At 36.5% G+C, this 24112-nt stretch overlaps 1 protein-coding gene across 2 annotated transcripts in view; it reads left to right on the forward strand.

Moving 5' to 3' along the window:
- SNX29 (sorting nexin 29) overlaps positions 1–24112 on the forward strand; it is a 100925-nt gene that overhangs the window by 18313 nt on the left and 58500 nt on the right. For both annotated transcript variants that reach the window (XM_063171043.1, XM_063171044.1), the window contains exons 12-17: positions 6931–6994; positions 8199–8327; positions 15196–15278; positions 18146–18252; positions 22701–22817; positions 23627–23682. In XM_063171043.1, the coding sequence (XP_063027113.1) occupies positions 6931–6994; positions 8199–8327; positions 15196–15278; positions 18146–18252; positions 22701–22817; positions 23627–23682 (556 nt within the window). The remainder of the gene's footprint in view (positions 1–6930; positions 6995–8198; positions 8328–15195; positions 15279–18145; positions 18253–22700; positions 22818–23626; positions 23683–24112) is intronic.

The following is a 24112-nucleotide window of genomic DNA, read 5'->3' on the forward strand; positions in this document are numbered from 1 at the left end:
AATAAAATCTGCTTAGAGAGTCTTGGAGCACTTAATTTCTGATGTGCTGGTCATGTTATAATAACTGCTCTAAAATGCTGTTTGTATTGGCAGGTTATGCTTCACTGCAGCTGATATGTCCTTATATTAAATGTGGCTTCAGTAGTTAAATGAAAAATAATGATTTGATTAGCATCTTTAAATTTCTTCAAGTTCTGAGGGTTAGTTCTGATGTAGTCTTGCTTATTTTGCCTGTTTTCATTAATGGCTAGTCAGAAACAAACAAACAAACCCCACTCTTTCTGTGGTTTTGATACGGAAATCCGCTCCAAACATAAATGTGGACTTTCACAAAAACTTGAGTTAAGATTAAGGGGGAGGACAGTCATGTTTCAGTGGCATTAAGAGCAAAGCTAGACAGGATGAAATAGTCTTTGCTGCAGAGGTAGATTAATAGAAGCACAGGCAGTTTGTTTATCACATATTTGATATTTTTTCTTTGCATACACTTGTAGAACAAAGATTTAGTTCTTAAACTGAATGTCTAAGCTTGTAACCTAGTATGTGTTTATGTTCCTCAGTGTACAGAATGTTCTGTAACTGAACAGGCTTTGTTCCTAAAGCTCTTGGGTGTGTGTTTGTTTCTTCTTTTAAATTTCAATATGTACAAGTTTTAAATTATGACATTTGGGAAGTTAGAAGTTATGCAGCCAAGATTATTTTCTGCGATTGATTAATGCAATCATCAAAATGAATGAAATCTTAAGATATTCTTATCTCATTTTCTAAAGTTATATTCAAATGCTTTATCAACCTTTGTTAAAGGAGAGAAAACAAACATTTTCACTGGGCAGTGTTTCAGGCTCTGGCACTGTCTGCTGACTGAGCTTTACAAAGCTGAAAAATCCTTTCTTACAAAGTATGTCACCAAGTGGCAAACTAGTTAGGGACTTGTAGGAGCCATGATTGAAGTGTGGAATGGATTTACCGTTTACAGTGATCTTTGGTCACTTGATATCCTCTGCTAATGTTATCCCTGCAACATCCATTTGTTCTTATTTATTTCTCAGAGAATTGCTCAGGGCCGTTTTCTGGTGTCCCTGCGCTGTTATTCTGCTGTTTGTAGGGGAGTCAGCTACCAGCAGGGGCCGCAGTTGGTCTCCTTCAGTTGCTCAGTTATTTCCCCGTGTAGGTAAGAGCTATAAAATAGAAAGAAAATCTGGAGGCTTTCAATTCTCAACACTTAGCAATTTGTAAATGAAATGAAAACACAGGATCAACAGAAGTGTGCACACTATCATTAGTTTCCCAGTTCAGAGAAGGCTTTGGTGAAAGGAAGGGTGGGAAGCATGTCAAACCCATGTCTATAAAACCAGTAGAACACCGAGTAAATAATCATAATTATAATTAAAATTCAGCTGACTATACACTTATAGAATTAGTGATTACCTTTATAATAGATGATCCTGGGTTATGTTGAATAAAAATGCTTTTTTCAAGTTTGCTGTTATTGGTTGTAGGTTCTCTACAGGAGGAATTCAGTGCTATGACAAAGTCAGACACTGAAGCTCTTTCTCTCTGTTGCAATTAGCAGAAGAATTATTAAATGCTGAGGCTTATAGCTTGGTTGCATAGCAACTGATTCTAACACATCAGGCAAGAAAAATGGAATGCAGTAGTGCAGTGAGAAAAGCTGTGAAGTCTCCAGTGTCTGGATTTTTGTATTTCTTACTTTTGGAGACAAAGCCTGAAATGGATTTTAAAAAAATTATATTATTTTCCTGCTTTTGTTCTAACCTATTAGGGTAGTACTAAACTTTTCTTACTTTTTTTGATATGCAACTAGTAAGTTAGGAGAAGCTGTAATTTCAAATTTCTGCCATTTAAAATTATTTTCCTGAATTATGTCCTGTGCATTTGTAAAGGTATAGGTTAACCTAGCCACAGATAGATCTCAAAAAATACTAATACCACTTAAGAGAAATCCACAGAGCTTTGCTGTTTATGTCAGGCATAATTTGAGAACTGGCCCAGCTGTGCAGATTGTTTTGTCATAACCAAGTTTATAAACAGTTAAGCTGGTCAGAAATTTTCTATTTATGCATCTACTCTACTGTGTAATTTCAGCTTTTAAAAAAGTTGTCTTTCTCCTATTGTACTTGAATCACAAACAACACTGTTTCAGGAGTTGCTATGGGAGGATTGTATTTTCAGCATTGTTTTTCACTAGAACAATCTCTTCTACCAGCACAAGTCTCTCCATTTTGCTTTTCAGTAGAAAAAAGAATAAGTTGGAAAACTTATAAAGAACCTTCTTTATAAGGTTCTTTTATTATAGTACTATTTTTAGGAAGTAATTGGTAATTTAGTCTTTTCACTATTATTTTCTTCAGTTTTTAAAATTGAGCTTCACCACAAAGGTTAGGAAAGGTTGTAACATTGTACATAATTCCATACTTTTTCATATATTCTTGAGAAATCCCTGAGTTTTTTGTGATCACTGAAGAGCTTTACTGAGTAATCAAACCTCCATGTTATATTTTTATCCTGGTTGTGTAAGTGAATAAGGTGTTTTTGTACTTTGTGTCCTCTGAATAGCTGCTGACCTGTTCTGTGGCCCAGTTGCCCCAGGTCACTGGCAGGTTCTAAATTCCTGTTTTTCTTTGGAAGCACAGCTGTGAAGGGAGGGTGTTTGTATTTTATCAGGGAGAGGAAAGCTGCAGTTTACTTTACAGGCTTGGTTTTCTCCAGGACTCTTCTATGCAGTACAAGGGCAACACAATTTGCTTCCTACTAAAATTTGCCCTGTGAATAGTGACATGACAGGATAATATTTACAAGATTTTTGAGCACTAAATTAAGCCTTAAAACACAGTGTTCATGTAGGCAGCTTAGGGAGCATCAAGCTCCTTAAGTCTTTAAAGGTCACACTTCTGATTTAAGATGTAACTAGTCTGCTGGAAGTCTTATTTGTCTCTGAAAATATCTGTGTAAATTTTCACTCATGAAAATAAAAAAAATAAAAATTCTTGTAAACTGTTCCCAGCCCACCCTGATACTCTATCTGCAGGATTGCAGAGGAGGCTGCATGACCTTGTGTACTCTGAGGGATGATTTCACTTACAGCTCATTCTTCACAACAGGTGATTGCAAATCATACTGCTCCAATCTTTGGCTAAATAGCACAAGAGTTGTGAAACTTATGAATTTTCTGGAGGTTGCTGGAAACTGGCAGGTGTTCCTCAAAGCATTATATATTTCGTGCTCTGTGACCCTATGAAAGCTTTCTAGAAGCTAGAATTTTGCATGAAGTATGGAATGGAATTAAAAATGTTTCAGAGAAAATACTCACTTCATCAGTAATTAGGCACCACAGATTCATTTCAGCAATGAAAGAATATTGCTAGTGTTCAAAAAAGTGAGGTTTAATATGAAAAAATTATTTAGTACATTCCTTGATTTTTTAATATTATATTTTCTTTTTTTGCTGATAAAGAATGGTTTGGAATTATTTGTTTGTACATGGAAATTCTTTTTTTAAGAAGTCATTGCAAAACTACTTCTTAGGAAAAACTTCACTAGTTATCATCTCTGTCTTTATGGAACTCAGGTTATCACTTCACTTTTAGATATGTTGGTGTTGATTGCTGATCCTTAATAACAGTTGTGTATTGCCTTTCATTAATGTTACTTTACAGAACATAAATGTTATCAAGCACAAAACAGCTCAGAAGTAGGACATAAAGTCTAATATCAAACACTTTTGTGAACTAGGAATACTTGGCCATCCTCCCACTGTTTTATTAAAAAAAGAAAAGAAAAAAGGGGAGGGGAGCAAGATTGAGGTTGCACAGTTCAGAAGTCAGAAAATGCCAAATTTATGGTTGCTGCTACAACCCTGACATTTTTTAAAATTTATTCCCTTTTCTAACCCACACAATGTATGAGACATAAGACTGCTGGAAAAATTAGGTTATGATCATACACTCATCTTGGAGGCAAGTGTAGCAGACAGACAAAAGCTCATGAACTGGGGATGTTCTGGCAGGTTTGAAGGGAACCTGCTGCAGTGTATGATCCTGGATTTCCTTTGCATTCAGCTGACTGCTCTGACATGCTGCTGAAATTTTTCAGGAAGCGTAAGTGAAAGTAAGAAATTAAAATTTTTGAAAGTTTTAAATATTATATCTGAATTAAGTAGGATGGTTTCCTTTTAGTTCTACTCTGTTCCTTGCTTCAAAAGATCATGACATTAAGGTTTCTGATTTTTTTTCTTGGTAATTTTTTGCTCATTTAATTACACTAATAATGTTTTACTTTTTTGTGTTTACTATGGATAGAGAGGCTAAAGAAGTGTTGATTATAAACTGTATAGTTATTTTGTTTGTTTTGAGTAATTTATAGAAAATATGACTTCTTAATACTCATCAATTCAAGAAGAATCAGCAGAGCTATGGCCATGGAGCAATCTTGCTGGGCTGGACCAGCCTTCTTGGAATTCTGGTCTCTTATCCCTCACTGGTGGTTTGTGTTGATGCTTTTATCCACACCTACACTGTTACCTGTAATTGAGATAAATTAGCAAGAAATACTGAGTATGAAATGTGTTTGCATTTGTGGTCCTGAATTAAGCATCGATTTTTGCCCTGTATGTGATAATGAAATTTGGAATTTCTGCTTTGTTGTGTCTCTGTAGTATTATCAATTCCATGACTCTCAGAAAAAAAGAGGCAAATGGAAATAAATAAGCAATTTAAAGTCTTCTATTTCAAGAGGCTTTTTTCCCTTCCTCTTCTGTGCAAACCATGGTCTTTAGCAGGATCTTGCTTTTGTGCTCTGCTTGTGTGTGTGTGGGAGAGGGGAGTGAGAAAAGATGGAATTTCAGGTCTCAACTCATGCAGCAGATTCTGGATGGAATAAGGAAAAGAAGATTAAGTTATTATGCAAGTTAAAGTTACAGTTTGAATAGGCTGGCAAATTGAAATAATGAAGCCAATTTATAATAGTTTAGCTGTATAAATGTTAATAAATCAGTACACATTAAAAGACTGAGTACACAGAGAGGCAATTGCTGCAGAGTGGGTGCCCTGTGCAAGTGCAGAGCCGTGTCTGAGCAGCAACAGCTTTAATTTATTCAGAGTTAGAGACATAACAACAACTACTTGTTGATCATGCACTGTCATATTTTAATGGCACACTTAAAATATTTAAAATGCCATCGGCTTGATGTGTCCTTGAGGATTCTGAATTCAACATTATGGTTCAAGATTGTTGTTTTGTTATGGAGTGATACTGTACAGAAAGCTTGCTGTGGATCCTTTTGCTTCTGTTGTTTACTTGTATGATGCTCTAACACTAGATTATTGCATTTTCCTCATCCCTAGTGCAACTGTTTATTTCACAGGTAGGCTGATGGATTGTGGTCCCTTGTGCTATTTAATACCCAGAAATTTCACTGTTTCACTTTTGGTTTTTCTACAAGATTTGGATTTTTTTTTTAGGGTTGCATAAAATATGCTAAGTTACTGTAGAAAAATAATTATCCTTTTTATGCTGAATTAATGAAGTGCAAACTCCCTCTAATGGCCTACTGAAATGTTTCTTGCTAATGTCATTTAGCTCTTAAAGTGTAATATGGGTATTATGGAGTGGGCAGAAAACTGATCATCTGCTTTCTTCCTGGCCACAATCTCAGGAATGTTTTGGAAAAAAATCTAGCATGAAGAAATTTGGGTTGGCTGATTTCAAATGACACATGAACTCTGCTGAACTCTGCAGTCCTGCAAGGGTGGGATTTATCTGCAGATTACCAAGGCCAGACTGGAATCATAATGTCTGCAGCACTGACTGTCAACATCTGGTTGATATAATAAAATCTTTTGCATTTTATCCACTACTAGAGTTTGTCAGACTCCATCTGGCCACAGGAAAATGCTATTTTTTTTTAAATGGGCAAAACCTTCTGTAACTATAGAAAATATTAAGAAAGATACAGGTGAAAGATACTGTGTACTGAATGTAAAAGGGAAAGAAGTTGTCCAGTGGTTTTGCTTGCTTGAAGAATTCAAGTAATACCAGTTCTGTTAGTGTGTTTTCAGTAAAAGCACACTGAAATTTACTGGCATCTGCATTGAATACTTGCAGAACAAAATTGGCTGATTTATTATATATAAACATTTCACTTAAATGTTGGGAGGGATGGTTTAATATAATTTTGTCCTTGTAGCACTTATAAAAATATTGATTAATAAATGTGAAATTGTTAATGAAATTGATGGAGCTGACACTTTTCAGTATGGTATTTGGCTGTTCTGGTATCATGTTAAACCTAACCCAAAGGAAATCTTTAAAAATTCTAAACTTCTGTTGGTTGTTTAAAAAAAATTCTTGATTTAATGACAGAAAGTATTTTTATGGTATTTGTAAAAAGATAGAAAGGATTTAATAGGAAATGATGAGGTTCAGAAGTCTCATCATCTTTAGGGCTGAACTTGAGCAACAATGCCATGAGGAAGCAATGCCATTATCTCTGCTCCCATCTCCCTGTAGCAGTTATTTCCTGTGGCAGGATTTACAGCCAGGAGAAGAAGCAATTTGGAGAAGCTGAGCAAGTAACAGTGTATCTCATTAATAGGCATGTGGTGTAAAGGTGCTTCTGCCCTACATCTGTGAAAACAAAACAGCTGCAACCACAGGCACACTTGTAAACATTTGTATTAAAGCCAGATGCAAACTAATTTGATTTGATCAATACTTCTGATGTGGTGTTAAATAACTCCGCTTTTGAAAGATTGCTCAAATTAGTGATGAGATTAAGAGCATTTTTATGTGCTTTCCTGAATAGCAAATGGTGTTGGCATCATCTTAAGTGTGCTGCCTGTGTGCATGACTTCTAGATCTGAAATGAGCAAAAATGGACACAGACATTAATCCTTTTTGTTCCTTTTTTAGATGAACTTCGTCAAGCTATCGTGGCCATGATGAATAGAAAGGATGAGCTGGAAGAACAGAATAGGTAGTTTGTGTTTTTTAGTCAAGAGGGACTGTAATTAAAAAAAACAAACTGTTCTCTTATACAAGCTGTCCTTTCTGTAAAGCTGTGCATAATATTTCTGTAACCTTTTTGATGTATATATTATTTTTTCCTTGAAAGGTTAACTTAATAATTTGCTTTTTAAATGTTGATACTGAACAATAGTGTTTTGAAGGTAACTTTTTGCTTTTAGTTTGAATCAGGTAACTCTTTGTACCTTGGGACCTTTGCAGTTTTAGTTTTTTCAAAACCAAACCTTGTAGCCAGGAGATTCTGAAGCTCTGTTAAGATAGCTTTCCAAATAAGCAAAAGTTTCTCCTAATGCAAATATTCAGAAAATTTCTGTTTTTTCCCTTCTGGTGAAAAAGTGATGTAGGATGGCTCACAATGTCATGCTGAAAGTGACTTTCATTTCTGGCTGTCTTTGTGTTCACTTGGGGAACAATGATGATGTAAATGTAGAAATGATCAGTTGCTTATATAAAATGCCATCAAACATACTTTGTATTTATTTAGTTTATTGAAACACATTGTTAGATGAATGAAAATACAAATGCATTCAATGCTTTAGTAAGGGAATTTTGGGTTTTTTAATGCTAAGCTTACCAACAGATCCCATTTTCCTTCCTCCTATTCTTCCCACTCCCATAATTGCAAGTTATTGCCTCATTCAGCTTTGTGGGCTTTTTTTGGCAGAAGGACCAGGATGCTTTGGGTTTTACCATTATGCATCATGCTGACCTTTGCTATCTCATCAAGGGTTTTTACACAGAGGTCTGTGGCAGTGCACTTGGCAGAGACAAGAGCCCTGCCTGTCTTGCTATAAATATATTGCTTATAGATTATTCCCAAGATGTATGGACTTGCACTGAAGTACTGAAAACAGCTTACCAGCTTTTTAAAAAAACAAATTCTTTCTGCATACTGATGCAGTAGATCCCACATTAAGTTGTGCTTTGGGCTTGTTGACAGGATAGTAATACAAATTAATAATGAACATTTGCAACCTTTTTTTCCTTTTAGCTTTTAATATCTCTGTATAATCAAATCAGGTGAATTTATTAAATTGACTAATGAAATTTTTGGATGACATCAGTGGTATCACTCCTCTGTGATTCTTGGAATATACTCTAATTAGCAGGTAGTGTGTGCAGTGTCCTAAAGAGAGGCTGCTGCCCTCTTGCAGATCCCTGAGGAACCTGCTGGATGCAGAGATGGAGCATTCTGCAGCTCTGAGGCAGGAGGTGGAGAACTGCAGGAGGAAGGTGGCAGAGCAGGAGGAGAGACATGCCACCAAGGTCCAGGCCTTGGCACGGTAAGAACTGCTGCAAATGTCTTGGGAAATAACTGCAGGGGAACAAGGGAATAACAGTCTGCATAGAAGGGGAATAATATTCAAGTAGCTAAGTTTGCAGAAGAACAGAAGTGATTTAGGACTAAAAGTCCCATGGTAAGCAATAGCTCCTGCTAAACATTATAAACAAGCAAGTACAAAGTTCTGAAGTGGTGCAGCTGTTTTTCCCACAGCTCCAGGAAGGTCAGCTGGAACAGGTTTCTCAGGACCATTTCCACTCAGGCTTTGAATATCTGCACAGATGGAGACTCCTGAGTCCCTTTGGGCAGCACTGTTGGCAGTGACTTGTTGGCAGTGCTGTTCCTGTGGGGCCCAGGCTGCTCTTGGCTGGCTTTGCCATGGAGGGGGTATTGCAGGCTCATGCTCAGCTCCTGTCCCCCAGGGCTCCCAGATCCTCCTCCACAGAGCTGTTTTCCAGTCCTCCAGCATTGCCTGGCTGTCCTGAGCTATTTCTCCCCAGATGCAGGACTCTGCATTTACTCTTGTTGAATTTCACAGACATTTTCTGAGTCCAGCCTGTCCCTGTCCCCCTGGGTGGCAGCACAGCCACACAGTGTCTCTGCTCCTCAGTTTTGTGTTTGTGACCTTGCTGAGGGTGGCCCAGGTGATGTTAAGGTGTTAAACAGAATTGGCCTCAGTATTAAGTTGCCTCCAGCTTGACTTTGTGCTACAGTGAAATAAAGAATTTTAACCCTCTCCTTGTCTAAATGGGATTCAGCTTCAGAAGGACTTTTGAAGGTAAATGCTGCTGTAATAGTATGATTTGCTTCTTACAATTCAAAATAAACTCTAGAGTAACCATGATGTGTAAGATCTTGGGGGTGATTCATGTGTATAGTAAACAACAAACAATCCAAGAGTTAAATAATTTGCCTTACCCAGAGAGGTGTTGGTTTTCTGCATGCACGAGCAGAGTGTGTTTGGTGTCAATCACAAAGTACCACAGCTGAGATTCCTTTAAGCTTTTTACTGCCTATTTGAAAATGATAAATATAAAGCTTTCTTAAAAATAAAGGTATTTAGGACACTACTAATTCTGCTTTTGATGACACATCAAGCCAAACAACTTGCTTTGAGGGAGGGAGAGATATGAATAAGTGGGTTTGACATGCATGTGCTGTAAGGCAGTAGAGACAATGCAAATACTTCATCATTTAATATTCATGTTTCAGGTTATAGGAGTTGTATATTCATATTTCTTTGACTCACTTCCCCCACAATTTTAGAATTTGCAGTGACATATGGGTGAATCAGATATTTGTCATGCACATACCTCTTTAAAGAATAGATAAGGGGCTTTTATAACCAGACCTGAAGAGATGCTCACTTAGACTAATGAGGTATTTTTAAATAAGTCTGTGTAATTCCTCTTATTGCTATATGGATGTGTTGTGTTGATTGCTCTTCTGAAAGTCAGTTTGCCTTGTCATGTGATAAAAACAGTGTTGGGAGCTGCTGAGGCATGATAAATTCATGTGTCACCAGTTACTTTGGGTTTGGGAGGCATTTCTTTAATGATTCATAGCAACTCATTTTCTAACATCCTAGCACAAGAAACTTTGCATGTAGTTTCTTTGGAATATAAGTTTTTCTTCTAAATTTTTGTTGGTTCACTTTGTATGCTGTAGGTGATGCTGCTGCAGTAATAAGAATAGTAAATTTTTAAAATAAATAGTACTTTAAACCAAGAAGGTGAGCAAGCTGAATAATCTAAACAATTGAAGTAACAGAAAGTTTGGAATTGCTTTTTGAGTGCTGCATAATATGTTAGGTGAGTAATAGGAAACCAAGTTTTAGATATTTTGAAGTAGTGAAATCTCACTATTTCCCTTGGAAACAATTGATCACATGACCAGAGTAGAAAATTTTCAGTTGTGATGTTCTGAATATTTTAAGGCAAGGGGAATCATTCAGTAACAATCTGACTGTTGTGATTTGATGAATGACTATTTTTCAGATTATGAGAGCTGATATTTATGTGTGTCCCCAAAGCTCTTTTGAAGAATTTGACATAAATAGCTTCCTGAAGGCTTTGAGAACACAAATTTCAGTGACACATCAGTCAGTACTGAAATGATGGCTTCTGGAAATCTGCAGTGATTCAGCTGTTCTCCTCGACCCTCCCAAGAGCCTCTGGCCTCCCAGACAAAATGCTAGTTTACTGAGAGACATTTTCCCAAGTTTCCCACTTTCTCTTTGAGAAATGGAAGAAGTCTTAGGTGAGCTTAGTTTCAAGTAGAAGTAATCTCATTGTTCCATGAGAAATACTTGAAAAAGTCTTTCATAACAGCTGCTATATTGTTCCAAAAGGAGCAGGCTCAGGTTCAATCTATTTGCTAGTCTTCTGATAGAATACACTCAGTAGTCTCTCTAGTATAATGTTTTTTTGGGTTTTGGGGTTTCCCCCCTTTTTTTGTTGTTTGTTTGTTTTGGGGTTTTTTTGTTCTTGTCAATGAACCTTTCTCAAATTGTGTGGACATATTGTGCCAGTGGCTTCTTGGCAATACTAAAGTTTTTAAATTGAGATTCTTCTTTTCTGTGTGGAATACTATTACATCCCTTTGCAAGGCGAAGGAATTTATTGAAGTTGACTGTGAAATTGGATAATCTCAGATTGCATATGCTTAGACTACATTCAGCAATGTTGGAGGAAAGCATATTACAAAGGACAGGCTTTGTAGCAAGAAAAGCAGATAGAGAAGATGAAAATGCACTGTGTGGGGAAATGGGGGCTGAGAATTTGTCTCTACTTCATCTTACACTTCTACATACCTCCTGTTTGCTGTAGATTCTTTAACCTGATAGGCCTCCTCTACCTACTGTCTGTGTTACTTAAACCACATTGCTTTTGGATTTGGCATTTTCTGTTATTCTGTTTTGCAGCACTTCTTTCACAGCCATAGCCCTTCAGTGATGGGTGAACTCATGTGTGGTACATCTTGAAATGGTTCCATCACTTCCCTTTAGCAGCTCTTAGACAGAGGAAAAATATCTCTTGTTCCTGCTTGTGAAAACTAATTTGAATATTCCTATATTAAATGACTTTTTCTTCCTGCTTAGTTAGTTGGTGACATGTCACAAGTCATCAGTGGCTCCTGGACATGAAAAAGCCCACTGGAAGTCAGCCCATAGTGAGGGACAAAGGAGCTTCCCAGAGGGAGCAGGAGGAAGAATATTTGGCAGCAGGGCATCAGTGGGGGCAGGAGGAGGAGAAGCAGCTGTAGCATGAGGAGGAGGAAGGAGAAGAACTAAACAAGGTGAAAAGCACCCAGCCTCCATCTCTGAGGGAGCCCCCAGCCTTTCAGTGATGGCCCATGAGCAGCCCCAGCCCAGGACAAGCAGTTAAGTTTAGCACATCATTCCTCATTAAAGTTTTTTTTCTGGAGATTGGTTTTGTTATATAATCTCATTATATTGTATACAGTTCAACTTCTATTTCCACGAGCAACAGTTCTCATTTTCCTTATTTAATTGTGTTTGATGACAACTGACTGTGATCTTGCATCTCCTCATAGTAGAATCATTCAGGTTAGAAGGCACCTCTGGAAGTCCTCCGGCTCAGCCTCTGCTTCAGACTCTACATAATGTTGCAGGACATTGTTTATTTAAATTCATCTTAATTCCTGCAGGTTCTTTTATTGTTTGGATATTTGGTACCTTTATAGTATTTCCTAAAAACCTTAACTTTTTTATCAAAACATAGATATCTGTTTGATTCTTGTAGTTTGTTTGGTTTTGCTTTATTTCATTTTTCCCAATGTTGGATTTAGGAATGAGACACCTTTCTGGAGTAAGCTTCACAGAAAGCACTTGCTAGAGTCTGATATTTGTGCCAAAAATTAATTACATTCAGGCCACTATACTGAGATACAAGAGAAATTACTCTTTTTCAAATTCTTTTCTTACCATGCTCATTTTACAGAAGCCCTAGAGAATTTTTATATCGTTTTCAAGATGTGTGGTGGAGTTTTGTTGGGGTTTGTTTTTTTCTTTTTTTTCTATTAAGGTATAAGAAAATAAATCCTGTAAGGCCTCCTTGTCTGCAACAAAAATTGTATACTCTATGTTCATTCACTGGATGCAAAACAGGCAAGTCTGTGCTTCTTAAACACAAGCTTGTTTTTTGTTGCTAAAAAAATTTACCATTCTGGCTGAAGTTTTGATTTTCTTTCAGACAGGGTTTCCTTAAATGCTAATTTTAAAATAATAAAATAGAGAGGAATTATTTTTCATTCAAAATTAGGCAGGGAATTGAAGGTATTTGACAGCTAACACTCATTATATAATCGATCATTCCTATATATGTGCTATGAAGCCTAAACAATAACACTCACTAGAGCTTTGCTATTTGAGCAAATGAGTAATTTGTAGGAATACTACAATGTCATCCTCTATCATTGTCATTTTCCCCTATATCAGCACATAATACCATCTGTCTTTCAGCTTATGAAATGGAAGAAGTGATCAGACAGGGAGGTTTGGTACAATTGAGCTTTTGGAGAAAGGGAAGATTGGTACAATTGAGGTTTTGGAGAAGGATGTGCTTTTAGTGATGCAGTTCTGCCCTGCTTTTGTTGGTTATTTCAGCCTTATTTTTAAATTTTTCTTTTCCTCTCTATCCCTTTCAACTTGTACTTACAGTCCTGTTGCTCATTCTTCAGCACTAAACGTGGAACTGTTTGGAGCACTTTAAAGATACTGAAAATATTGTGTTGAGCTTTGGGCTCACAAGAGGTGAACAGTTCTGCTTCAGGTTGGGTGTTGCAGTTTGGATACATTGCAGCACAGCAGGGCCTGCATAAAGAAGTATTTAACATCCTTCAGTCTGACCTGTAACTCCTGGACAGGAATTTATCTTCCTGTGAAATGCTTGTTAGGAATATATCTGATAAAATACCTCTTGAAGTCATTAAAGACTTTTCAACATGTGCTTACTAAATGTTTTTTAAATATGCTCTTTTAAAAGAACTATATAAATTCATATATGGGCCCAAGGATGGGCCCTTTTTGGAATCAGCTAAATAATGATAATGAGTCAGAGATCACAAAGAATAAGTAATGACCTGATAGAGGCATATTAGAAAATTGTGACTGGGCCATAGTATCCTGCTTTGAATTTCAGTCTTGTATCAAAAACCTTAAATGAATTAAAGTCTTTTTCAACTTCATCTGTACTGTATCAACTTTAAGTCAATTTTAGAAGGCACTGAGTCTATTCTCTTATGTAGAAATGAGGTGATATAGAGTTATTTCATGAGACTCCTTAATATATTGTAACTGTACACAGTTATTTTAATGCAGACATTCTTACAATTCTGGTGAGAAACCTTTTTGTTTAGTTGTCATAGAAATTTTTTTTGTGAATCAGTTATTTAAGTTTGTTTTAATACTGTATATAGGATTAAACTGGGTTTTTTATACTTTTTACCCTTACTCTGAATATCAGTGTCTGTCTCTGGTGGAGAAAATGATTTGTTCTTTGGAGTCTCAGAAATGAAAAACATCATCAAATGCAAAAAATCATCAAGGACTCTTAAAATTCGATTGCCAAGCAATCAATAGCTTCTCAATTATTTAGCACCCTCCTAGTAAAATGCTGAATAAAATTGAGGTTACAAAGTTCAGCAAGCTGACTTGAAATCCATAGGAATGGGAATATTGTGCCAGTCAAGGCTCCTTATAGGAGCAGTGTAGCATTGCTCACAGCAGCAGTTTGAGTGTGTATATATATAAATTATGTGTATTTTATGTGTGTGTGTATATCTAGTATGATAAGGACCATCAAACATACTTGTGTGTTTTTTTGAATATTTCTAATTCTTAAATAAATTTCCATGAATAAAATGCCTTTTCTTTGGTGTGTCATCTACTTGCAGCTTTCTGTGCTGTGTTCCATGTCCAGGTTTTCTTCCCTCCTCTCTCTAACACTTGTGGGGTCCTTGTGTGTTGTGCTGAAGTTGTGGCACCTACATATTTCTACCTCAGGATTATCTTAAAGAAAAATACAAGTAGTTTGAATTCACAGTCTGGCAACACATTTTAGTTATGCTTCTTTGGTATATAAACTTTTCTGTTGTACTCACTTAACTGAATGGGCTTAGACAGATAATTGAATTTTCAGACATGTGATTTGTCAGCTTTGTTTAAAATCAATCAGTTGGAGCCCTTTTTATTTCCCCCAAATATGAACTAAGGTGCTTAATGTTGTTAAGTGGAGCCATGGTAGTACCTGCTTTGAATAAGAGAAATGAGACAGGCACAGGCACTGAAGTGTGACAGCTGAAGGGATTACCTCAATTTCATGTCTTATGCTTTTCATTTAGCAATGGTTTGTGGAAACTTTTGCCTTGAATATTGTTGCTGGAGTGCTGCCATTTTCTTACAATAATCAAGCCTGTTTCTAAAGCTGAATTATTATTTGCTTGCAATTAGATGCAAATTAGTAAAATAATGATTTCATTTTACATTGGCCATTGTGAATTTCCTTGTGTAGCATCCCATCCTTATGTTTTAGTTGACTGTTGATTTAGATAGACTCTGTAGTTTGTTTGCCATCAGTGTAGCATAGTACAGAAAATTGAAATTAAACAATTAATGGAAAAGTTTTGATTATGAGATAATCTATTTCAATGATGTGTTTATGAGATCCTGGAAAACTAATTTTCCTGCTACTCTGCTATTGATGCATTATTTAATTTTTTCCTTGCATCATGGTGACACAACTTAGGTAAAGCTTATTATAACAGCAAGTCTGTTTGTTTCCACTAAAACGGACTTTTCATCTATTTTGGGGAAATAATATTTATTTACTGTTTTTCTTTATCAACAGAGAAAATGAGGTGCTAAAAGTGCAGCTTAAGAAGTATGTAGGAGCTGTCCAGATGCTCAGAAGAGAAGGTCAAACAGTGGAAGGTAAGGATAAAATGAAGGGGGGGAAAGAATCCATGCACAGGATTTGTTTTTCTGTGTGCTGCCATTCAGGGAGTAATACCTTCCAATAGTGAAAATAACATATTTGATTTGTTTTCCTTTTGAGAAAAATACAGATGTAGATTTTTGTACTCATTTTTACAGAGCGTTTTCTGGTAGATGAGGTGGTCTTACTTTTTTTTTATAAGAAATTTTCTAGAAAAAGCTGATTTAGCTTAAACAAAAATCTGTGTGATATTGGAATATAAAAATAAAAGTATTATCTCTAGATTATACTGTTGTTTTGGAAATCAGTATTTGCAGACTCTTTGAAATAGACACTGTACTGAGTAGTAATGAGCAGATTTTATAACTGAAAGAGCATGATTGAAGTTATCAGCAGTTTTACCTGTTGGTTTTCTGTGATCTGTGATAGAAGCATCCATGAGGGGCTGAATTGATGTTTTGATTCTGAATCTTCTGGTGGGACCTGGATTTCCACTGGCTGCAGAAGCTGTTCAGACAGCTGGGATGGGTTTTCAGAAATTGGCACCATCTACTTTTTTAAAATTGTGAATATTTTGGTCATATAAGTGGCTGTATGAATGAGAATACTGCTATTCTTCAGGGTTAGCCACTGTGCTTATCTGGAGTTTCAGAGCTTCATTCATCCCTAAAAGGATATTTGTTAGTGAGAACACATGTTTTTACTTCCGACTTTGCTGCAGTGTAGTGATTCATATTAAGAATTATTCATGAAAACCATGGCTGAGGCTTCCTATAATAGCAGAAATTATCCTTCATTAGGTAGTGACAGTTTCCATGATGAGTATAATTATAGGAAAAGAAAAAAAAAAATATTCCTAGGCTAGCTATATTCCACCATGTTAAAATTATGCAGATCAGTGAGTGATAAGAATAGAAACTGAGTAGGATGGTCAGATTTTATAGATTAAAAGGGGGGATGGAACAGTACCAACATTTCTAAAAATGAACACGTGTGCTTTATGCTGGAAAGATACTTAATCAATCCACAGTAATTATCTATAATATTTATCACTAGTGACCAGAATGTATTTCATACAATATTTGTAATAAGTTTTTCTTGCATTGTAACTTTACATGTTGAATTTTTGTAAAACTAACTTTTTTTTCCTTAGCTGCCATTGAAAATTTAGGTGAAATTTTAGTAGTACTCTTGTCTCTGACTCAAAGTACATAAGCATGTAAATATTCCCTGAGAACTAGCTGCAAAAAACAAGAGAAACAAAAGGAGTTTTTTCTTTTACCAGATTTATAAAACAATTGCGCCCATGGTTTGTTTATGTAATGAGTAATTTTAATTATAATTAATCTTCTGAATGGTATGAAAAAAGTCTTAAATGTGTTGTAGATTTTAGAACACAGATTTTCTGTGACTCGGTTTTGAAAGAGTCAATAAATTGGGTTTCTGCTGTTATTTTTATTACTATAAATAATGAAGACTCTATATGTTTTCTACAATAATCAGATCAAATGCTATTGAATATGGCTTTTAAATAGTTTCCTAAAATAATAAATGGAACTCAGCTTGATATTTTGCCTTGTGGAGACTTTAAAAGGCCAAAAACCTCACTCAGCAAATGTGATTATAAATAAATTACCCAAAAGTCAGAGCTATCAGCTTTCAAAATGAGTGATCACTGCTGTAGCCTGAGCAGTTGGATATTGGTATTTAAATATTTAATAAATGAGCATCTTCATTTCTCAGTCATCAGCAGGAGTTGGCTCTGTACCATTTTTTAAACCTGCTTAGATAGAATATTTCTATAAAAATGCTGATCTTAGAAGTCTGGCTGAAGAACTTGAAGCAACATTTACAAGAAAAAGATCTTAAAATAGCTTTCAAATTCACTTAATAATAAACTTCTAATTCTTCCTCAAAGCAACCAGGCTCAAAAATATTTAGCCAGATAAATTATGGTCTCTTCTATCTACCTAATAGTGGTTGTATATATAGTTCAGATTTTGAAGAATGTTGAAAGCATTTGTTTAACTCCTCTTCTATTAGGCATTACTTTTATGTGTTAACTTGTTTTCTTAGAAATTCATGAGCAATGAGGAAAAGTGGAATTGGATTCTGTGTAACTTGGAGGAGATTTACTTAGAATAGGCCTTAAAGTGATCTTCAAATACTGAAATGATAGCTGGGAACAGGAATAGAATAATCTGTAATTTTCATTCACTACAGATAAAAGAAGTAATGGGCTGCCATGGCAGGTGAAGGAAGTTTGATTAGCTATCAGGAAAACCTTTGTGAGAAGAACACTTACATTTAAATAGGTTATACAGGGAAGCTGATATCTCCCTTCTTGGAAGGTTTTGGGAAGAAATTAGACAATTAACTATCAGGAGTGGAAGAACTCCAGCTGATTCTGCTTGCTGAAAAATCATGAACTACTGGATGAAGTATGGAATGTTCGTTCTCAGCCCTGTTTGCTGTAATTTCTCTGATATGTAAGCAGTCTGTACAAGTAATATAAAATGCTGTTTTGGAAGCCCAGTTAAAAAAAAAAGGCTTAAAAGAGAAACATAAGTTTTAGAAGGCTTGGGGCAGGAACTGCAGGTACTACATATATTAGACAGCTGTATCACACAACAGCCAAATGCTTTTGGTTTACATTCTTCTCTGTTAAAATCTCAGTCTAAATATTTCTTACCAAAAAAGGTCCCTGCAGAATCTGTATTTTAGTACTTGTAATAGTGCTTAATATTATGGTCTGTTCTCATGTTTTTAATAACTGTTTCTTGTGGAGATGTTATATGTAAACAGGTTATCCTGGACGTTTATGGAATTTTACTTTTTAATCTGAGGTATCTCTCTGTTATAGTTCTGCCAAACATTTGGAGCACTGATGGTGAATTTACAATTCCAGAGCAAAAGCAAGCAGAAAACAATGAGGAACTGGCCAGCTCTTATGAAAGGAAATTGATTGAGGTAAAGTTTGTACTGCACAGATTTTGTGGAATACTAATCGTAGAACAAGGTCTGAAGCTTAAATAGGTTTTTTACTTAGTTGATATATTTTTTCCTCAGGAATGTAAAATATAAATCTGATTTTTTTTCTTCAGAAATAAAAAACTTCATATAGATAATTAAAAGTACTTTTCCTAACAGGGGTACATTTTCATACGCTGATATTAAAATGAATATCAGCGTAAAAAATGAAGATTTTATTAAATAAGCAAGTTGGTTTTAACTGCTGGTGAAGTTGAAATCATCCCAGACAATAGATTTGAGGTATTGTGTAAGTTACAATACATAATTACAGGCATGGCTGTATTGGCAGTTGAGCTTAATCTACTATCATAGTGGAATCTGTAGCTTTTTCTGTGCTTTCATGCTGGTTTCTGATTGCAAACCATGTTTCATTTTTGTATTGCTTATTGAATATTGCAGTAAGGAAATGGCTGATAGAAGCTACTACTACTGTTGATATGACCATGTTAGAAAAAGTTCCTAAGGCAAGATTTACTTTTAAGATTAATATAAAATTCATTAAAGGAAAAAAAAATAGATTAGGGTTTCATCCTAAATTTGAATACAAATTATTTTTAAGAAAAAAATTTAATGAAATGTAGTATCTAATACCTATATCTGCTATTAAATATTAAAAGAACATTTTTAAAAGAAGTAAAAGAATTCTCTATGTCTTTCTCTTTCCCAAAATACCCTGAAGTTGGATTCCCACATTAACTGATTAATATGAAGATGACTAAAAATGCAGGTCATGGATCAAAGAGCTTCATACAGTTCTTCTAAAACATGCATACTTGGTTCTCCTTTTCTCATAGGACCATGTGCAACTGTAGGGGGATAGAATATAAGAAAATAAAGATAGTGTAGAAAGTAATCTCACCCCTAAGGAGTTGCAGCTGGGCCAATTATCAAAGATCAGGAGCAGGCCTGACTTTACCAGGCCACAGCTGTAAGCAATGAGAAGCAGAGTGCTATAAAAGAGTGGGGTGGCTGGGTGAGAAGGGAACTGGAGTCAGTGGCTGCTGTGTGAAGGAGAAAGAGTCAGTGCTGTGAGGAGTTGCCCATGAGAAACACCGAGAAGGCATGGAACTGTTGTGATAAGGAGACAGCAGTATGGAACCCCTGGAATAAGATGACAACATGAAAGTAATTCTCTCCCTAATGCTTGCCTTTACTTGAGTTATTCGGACTCCTTTCCTCTGTTCTGTACCTATCAAGAGAATATCTTAATTAAGAACCCAGGTGAAACCTCCCTGTGCTGTGGAAGCCTCCTCAGTCGTTCTACCTTTGTTCTGCGTGCTCAGGAGCTTGGTGCTGGCACTTCTGAGTTTGTGGCAGTGGTGACACAGCTCTGGGTGTAACCACAGAAAAGCTTTTTTACCAGTGATATTGGGAAGAGGGAGGTTGCATCTCTTTCACTTATTAGTCTCCAACAGGATCCTCACATAGTCCAAACAGGACATAACCCCTGTGACAGCCCTTCTCCAAGGCTCTGAGCATGGCAAGCAGTGTCAGTCTCAGTAAATGCTGGTGGGACTGGACACAACTGACCAAGACTGGGAATTATTGCAAACATGAGTAAGAATTTCATTGAATGTGCACAGTTCCCAGTTTATTTTGAGATGAAAACTTCAGCTTATTTTCTGCTAATTGGTTTTGAAGCATATCTTTCCAAGATAGATTGATTGTGTTGTTAGATGCTTAGTGAAACATTCCTGGCCTGTTTATAGTGAACTGCTTGGTCCTTTGCTGTGAAACATGAGGCAATACCTTCTTTGTCCTTTCTCTGGAGGCTGCTCTGAACTGTGGCCATGCTGGGCAGTGTAACTGCAGTGCTCTCAGGTACTTGGGTATCCTTCTGACAACTCTAAGGAGCTGAGTTAGTGTGGAGCCTCAAGTGTTTACTTTATCCTCACTTCACCTTCCTGAGAAGGGTTTGGGTTCTTTAAACTGTTTTCTCATATAGGAAGGAGCAAATCTAAATGATCCTCTGTCCAAGGAAAACTGAGCTTATTTATTCTTTATTTTTTTGCTTTGAGCATATTGTTATGAAGAAAAACAACTGTGAAGGTGATTGAAGTCCCAGCAGGGAAATTTATTGCTTAAGCTTCAATGTGGATTGAGTAAAGGAAGATGTGACTCTATGAAAATGTAACTGAAAGGATATAATTATAAGGAGACCTCTTTGTTGTTTTAGCAGACTTTGATGCAGGAAAAATTAAAGGAACTTAAATTAATATTGTTATTCATTGCTCCTTTTGATTTGCTGTGATGGTAATGCATTTTTCTTTGACAAGGGAAAGTATTGAAGTCAGTTAATTGCTAATAATGCCAGTTGTACTTTTGATAATATAGAACAAGTGATTTGGTGTTTTATTTGCTGTTAAATTTCCTTTTTATTATTTAACTTTGCTAGGGATACTTACAGATTTTTGCATTATTTGTAGTGTTTTGAGAGAGTTGTTGAATTTACATGTTAATTGAGTCTGCAAGTAGAAAGTTATTTCAAGGACATCCAAATCAGAGAGACAAAATAGTCACACATCAGTCTGGATTTTGTTGTTCTGATAGACAGGCCCTGAAAAACCAAACATGTTTTCAAATATGCAAACTAGTGAGATCCACTTGTAAATTTTTATGTTGCTTTTGATAACCAGCAGTATTGCAGCTTTTCTCTGTGAATTTGCAACTAGTCATTGCTGTATCTCTGTACTTGAAATGCAAGGAAGTTCTGCCTTACAGCCCAGGCTCTGTGGAATTAACAGTGACCTGTTAATATTAACCTGGTATTCTTAAATGTTACACCACCCAATTTAAATTGGAATTAGTGGTTAAGCTAGTATGGAAAATCATTTATGTAGAATTAATAATACTATATTATTGCTTTCTCTAGTATATTGTTCATGTAGTTTAGCTCTTTTTTTGCATATATGTTTCAGTGATGAATTACTGGGTTTGAAGGACTCCCTTTAATACAAAAAGAAATTTGAAAAGAATGCTTGAAGTTCACCTCATGAAAATTATTTTTGTTTTTCATTTATAATCAATGATGTCAGATTCTGGCTTGTCAAATTTAGGCTTTTTTTGTTTGCTTTGATTCTGTGAAGGATGCAGGTTTGTGTGGAATAAAGCACAAAATTAAAAGCAGACACTAAATTAAACTATTTTGGGGAACTTCCCTGGGGAAGAGGGAGAAGGCAGAGTAATTGAGAAAAAGGAAACAGTGAAATTCACAGATAGTAACAAGCTGCTTCTAGGAGGGAAACTATGAACTCTTGAGAGATTTGGCAGTAGTTCAAGTCTGTGTGCTATTGTTGAGGTGACTGGATTGAAATTCATGTTGTTCAGCTGTGCTCTCATGCTGTTACCCTGCTGCCTTTGCTGTTCCCCAGCTCTGGGTGGGGGATGAGGAGGAGAAGGAGGCATTCCAAGAGGTGCTGGAGCCAGGGGCAGGTTTTAGCCGTGGAGCCGGGAGCAGGTTTTAGCCGTGGAGCCAGGGGCAGGTTTTAGCCGTGGAGCCGGGAGCAGGTTTAACCATGGAGCCAGGGGCAGGTTTTAGCTGTGGAGCCAGGGGCAGGTTTTAGCCGTGGAGCCGGGAGCAGGTTTTAACCATGGAGCCAGGGGCAGGTTTTAGCCGTGGAGCCGGGAGCAGGTTTAACCATGGAGCCGGGAGCAGGTTTAACCATGGAGCCAGGAGCAGCCCAGGGGAGGGCCCAGCAGTGCCCACGTCTGACTGCTGGGACTTTCCATCGCCCTCACTGCCCCAGCCGCTGGCACTCCCACAACATCCTGCATCTCTTCCTGCTCTCTTGACTTAAAATGCAGAGCACAGCCCCAGCCACACTCAGTGTCCAAAGAGGCCACTCTGTTTACCTGTGAGAGCAACCTGTGCCACAGCCTGACTCTGGTATTTAGACTCCTCTGACCTGTCACAGATTTGCCTGGAGCGATTGACTTCTAGGTCCATTCCTATTAAAACTCCAACTAAGGGTGAAGAATACATCACTTATGAATTACTGACCAAGTCTAATGCAGTTTGTGCATTTTGCAGTACTGCCTGTTCAAAATAATGGGATTAGTTTGTACCTGTTGAGTGCTGCATTCATCAAAGAATTAAACTGAGAACAGAAGTCAATGGGTGTTTTATTAGAATCAGTTGTCATATGATTTAGAGTGATAAGAATAAAATTTGACATGAAGTTGCGTTTTGTCCTATTCAATATCAAAACTACATTTCAAAGCATGAATCAAAATTATAGCAATGTCTGTTCTTAATGATCAGTTCAGACTACCACATTAGCAGTACTTGAAGAGTAAAAAGAAATTGATATACATGTAAGAAATTACATAGTGGGATTTTTTTTCCTCAATTCAGATCATAGTTATCCTTTGGCTTTGCTTTTCAGGTGGCTGAAATGCATGGGGAGCTGATTGAATTCAATGAGAGGCTGCACCGTGCTCTGATGGCCAAGGAAGCTCTGGTGTTCCAGATGAGACAAGAGCTCATTGATCTGAGAGGGCCAGTGAGTATTTGTTTATTGCACTGCAGAATATCCCTCTGGAATGGCTCAGACATGCTCCTCATGGTGAAATACCCATTAGCTTGCAAGAAATAACAGATCTGTGAAGAATTGGCTTTGAACAATTCCTTTCCTCTTAACTATTCCAGATTATGCTTTACGTTTTACATTTTCCTTTAAAGGAAAGAAAATACACTTTTATGTTTATTCTAGTTGTAAAGTAAGGTAAAAACATACTTCTGTTTTGTTCTAAATGCTCTTGTAATCTGGTTCTCTAACAGCTGCTACTTCCTTTGAATCTGCAGGTATTAGTCCATCATGGCTTCATTATGAACTTTTGTACTTATATAATGTTTTATAGGAGCACAGCTGAAATAAAGTGTTCTTGTGTCCTTCCCTTGGTAGAATATTGGTTGTAAAAGAAAGTGATCGGTAGGTTTTATGTGCTTCATATTTTCCCATAAATGGCTTATACACACAAAGTACTTTGTTTTAGCATCCTTTGCACATAAAGCCCTAATAATGGTGCTCTTGCCTGCATTTTCTATATCTTTCAAAACTACATGCTTTTACAAACCCCAATTTGTTTCTTTACAAAACTGTAGCAAATTCTAACATAAAGGACACACAAGGGTGACATGTTCACAATCTTCTTGAAGGATTTTGTTTTTCTTTTATTGGTTGTCAGGAATAGTTTTTATTGGCGTTTATAGAATTGAATGTTGAATTGTAATTTCCTTATAATATTATGCTTTCTTAATTGAAAACATAATAGCCACTGTTTGGAAATTATTTCTGTTTTGTAAATAAAGGTCCCTGGAGATTTAAGTCAAACATCTGAAGATCAGAGTTTATCAGATTTTGAAATGTAAGTTTCATAATTCACAAATTTTTCTTTTCATACCATCTCTGGGAAAGGAGAATAAGCAGAGATTCAATAATTTGATTTTCCTCTATTTCCAATAACTGCATTCTTAGCTGTGGTGTTCCATTGTTAAAAAGCATGGAGAGCTGCACAGTCCATGCCCCAGTGTAGTTAATAATGCTGAACTCAAGGAGTTTAGATTTAGCAAGATTCCCTTGGAGTGCTTTTTAAATGCCCTAGGTGTTGGTATTCTGCCAAAGCACCAAGCAGTTTCTGGTTTTAGTGCTCTGGGTTTGAAGGGTGCTGGTTGCTATTCATCATGTGATGGACTTCCTCATTTACAGAATAGCTCCTAATCAATGCTTCAAAAAACCCCAAAACCCATACTAGGAGCCCACCCCAGATCATTTGAGAGTGTTTTGATTTGGAATTT

The sequence above is a fragment of the Melospiza melodia genome, chromosome 18, assembly GCF_035770615.1.
Source record: "Melospiza melodia melodia isolate bMelMel2 chromosome 18, bMelMel2.pri, whole genome shotgun sequence".
Taxonomy (NCBI): domain Eukaryota; kingdom Metazoa; phylum Chordata; class Aves; order Passeriformes; family Passerellidae; genus Melospiza; species Melospiza melodia.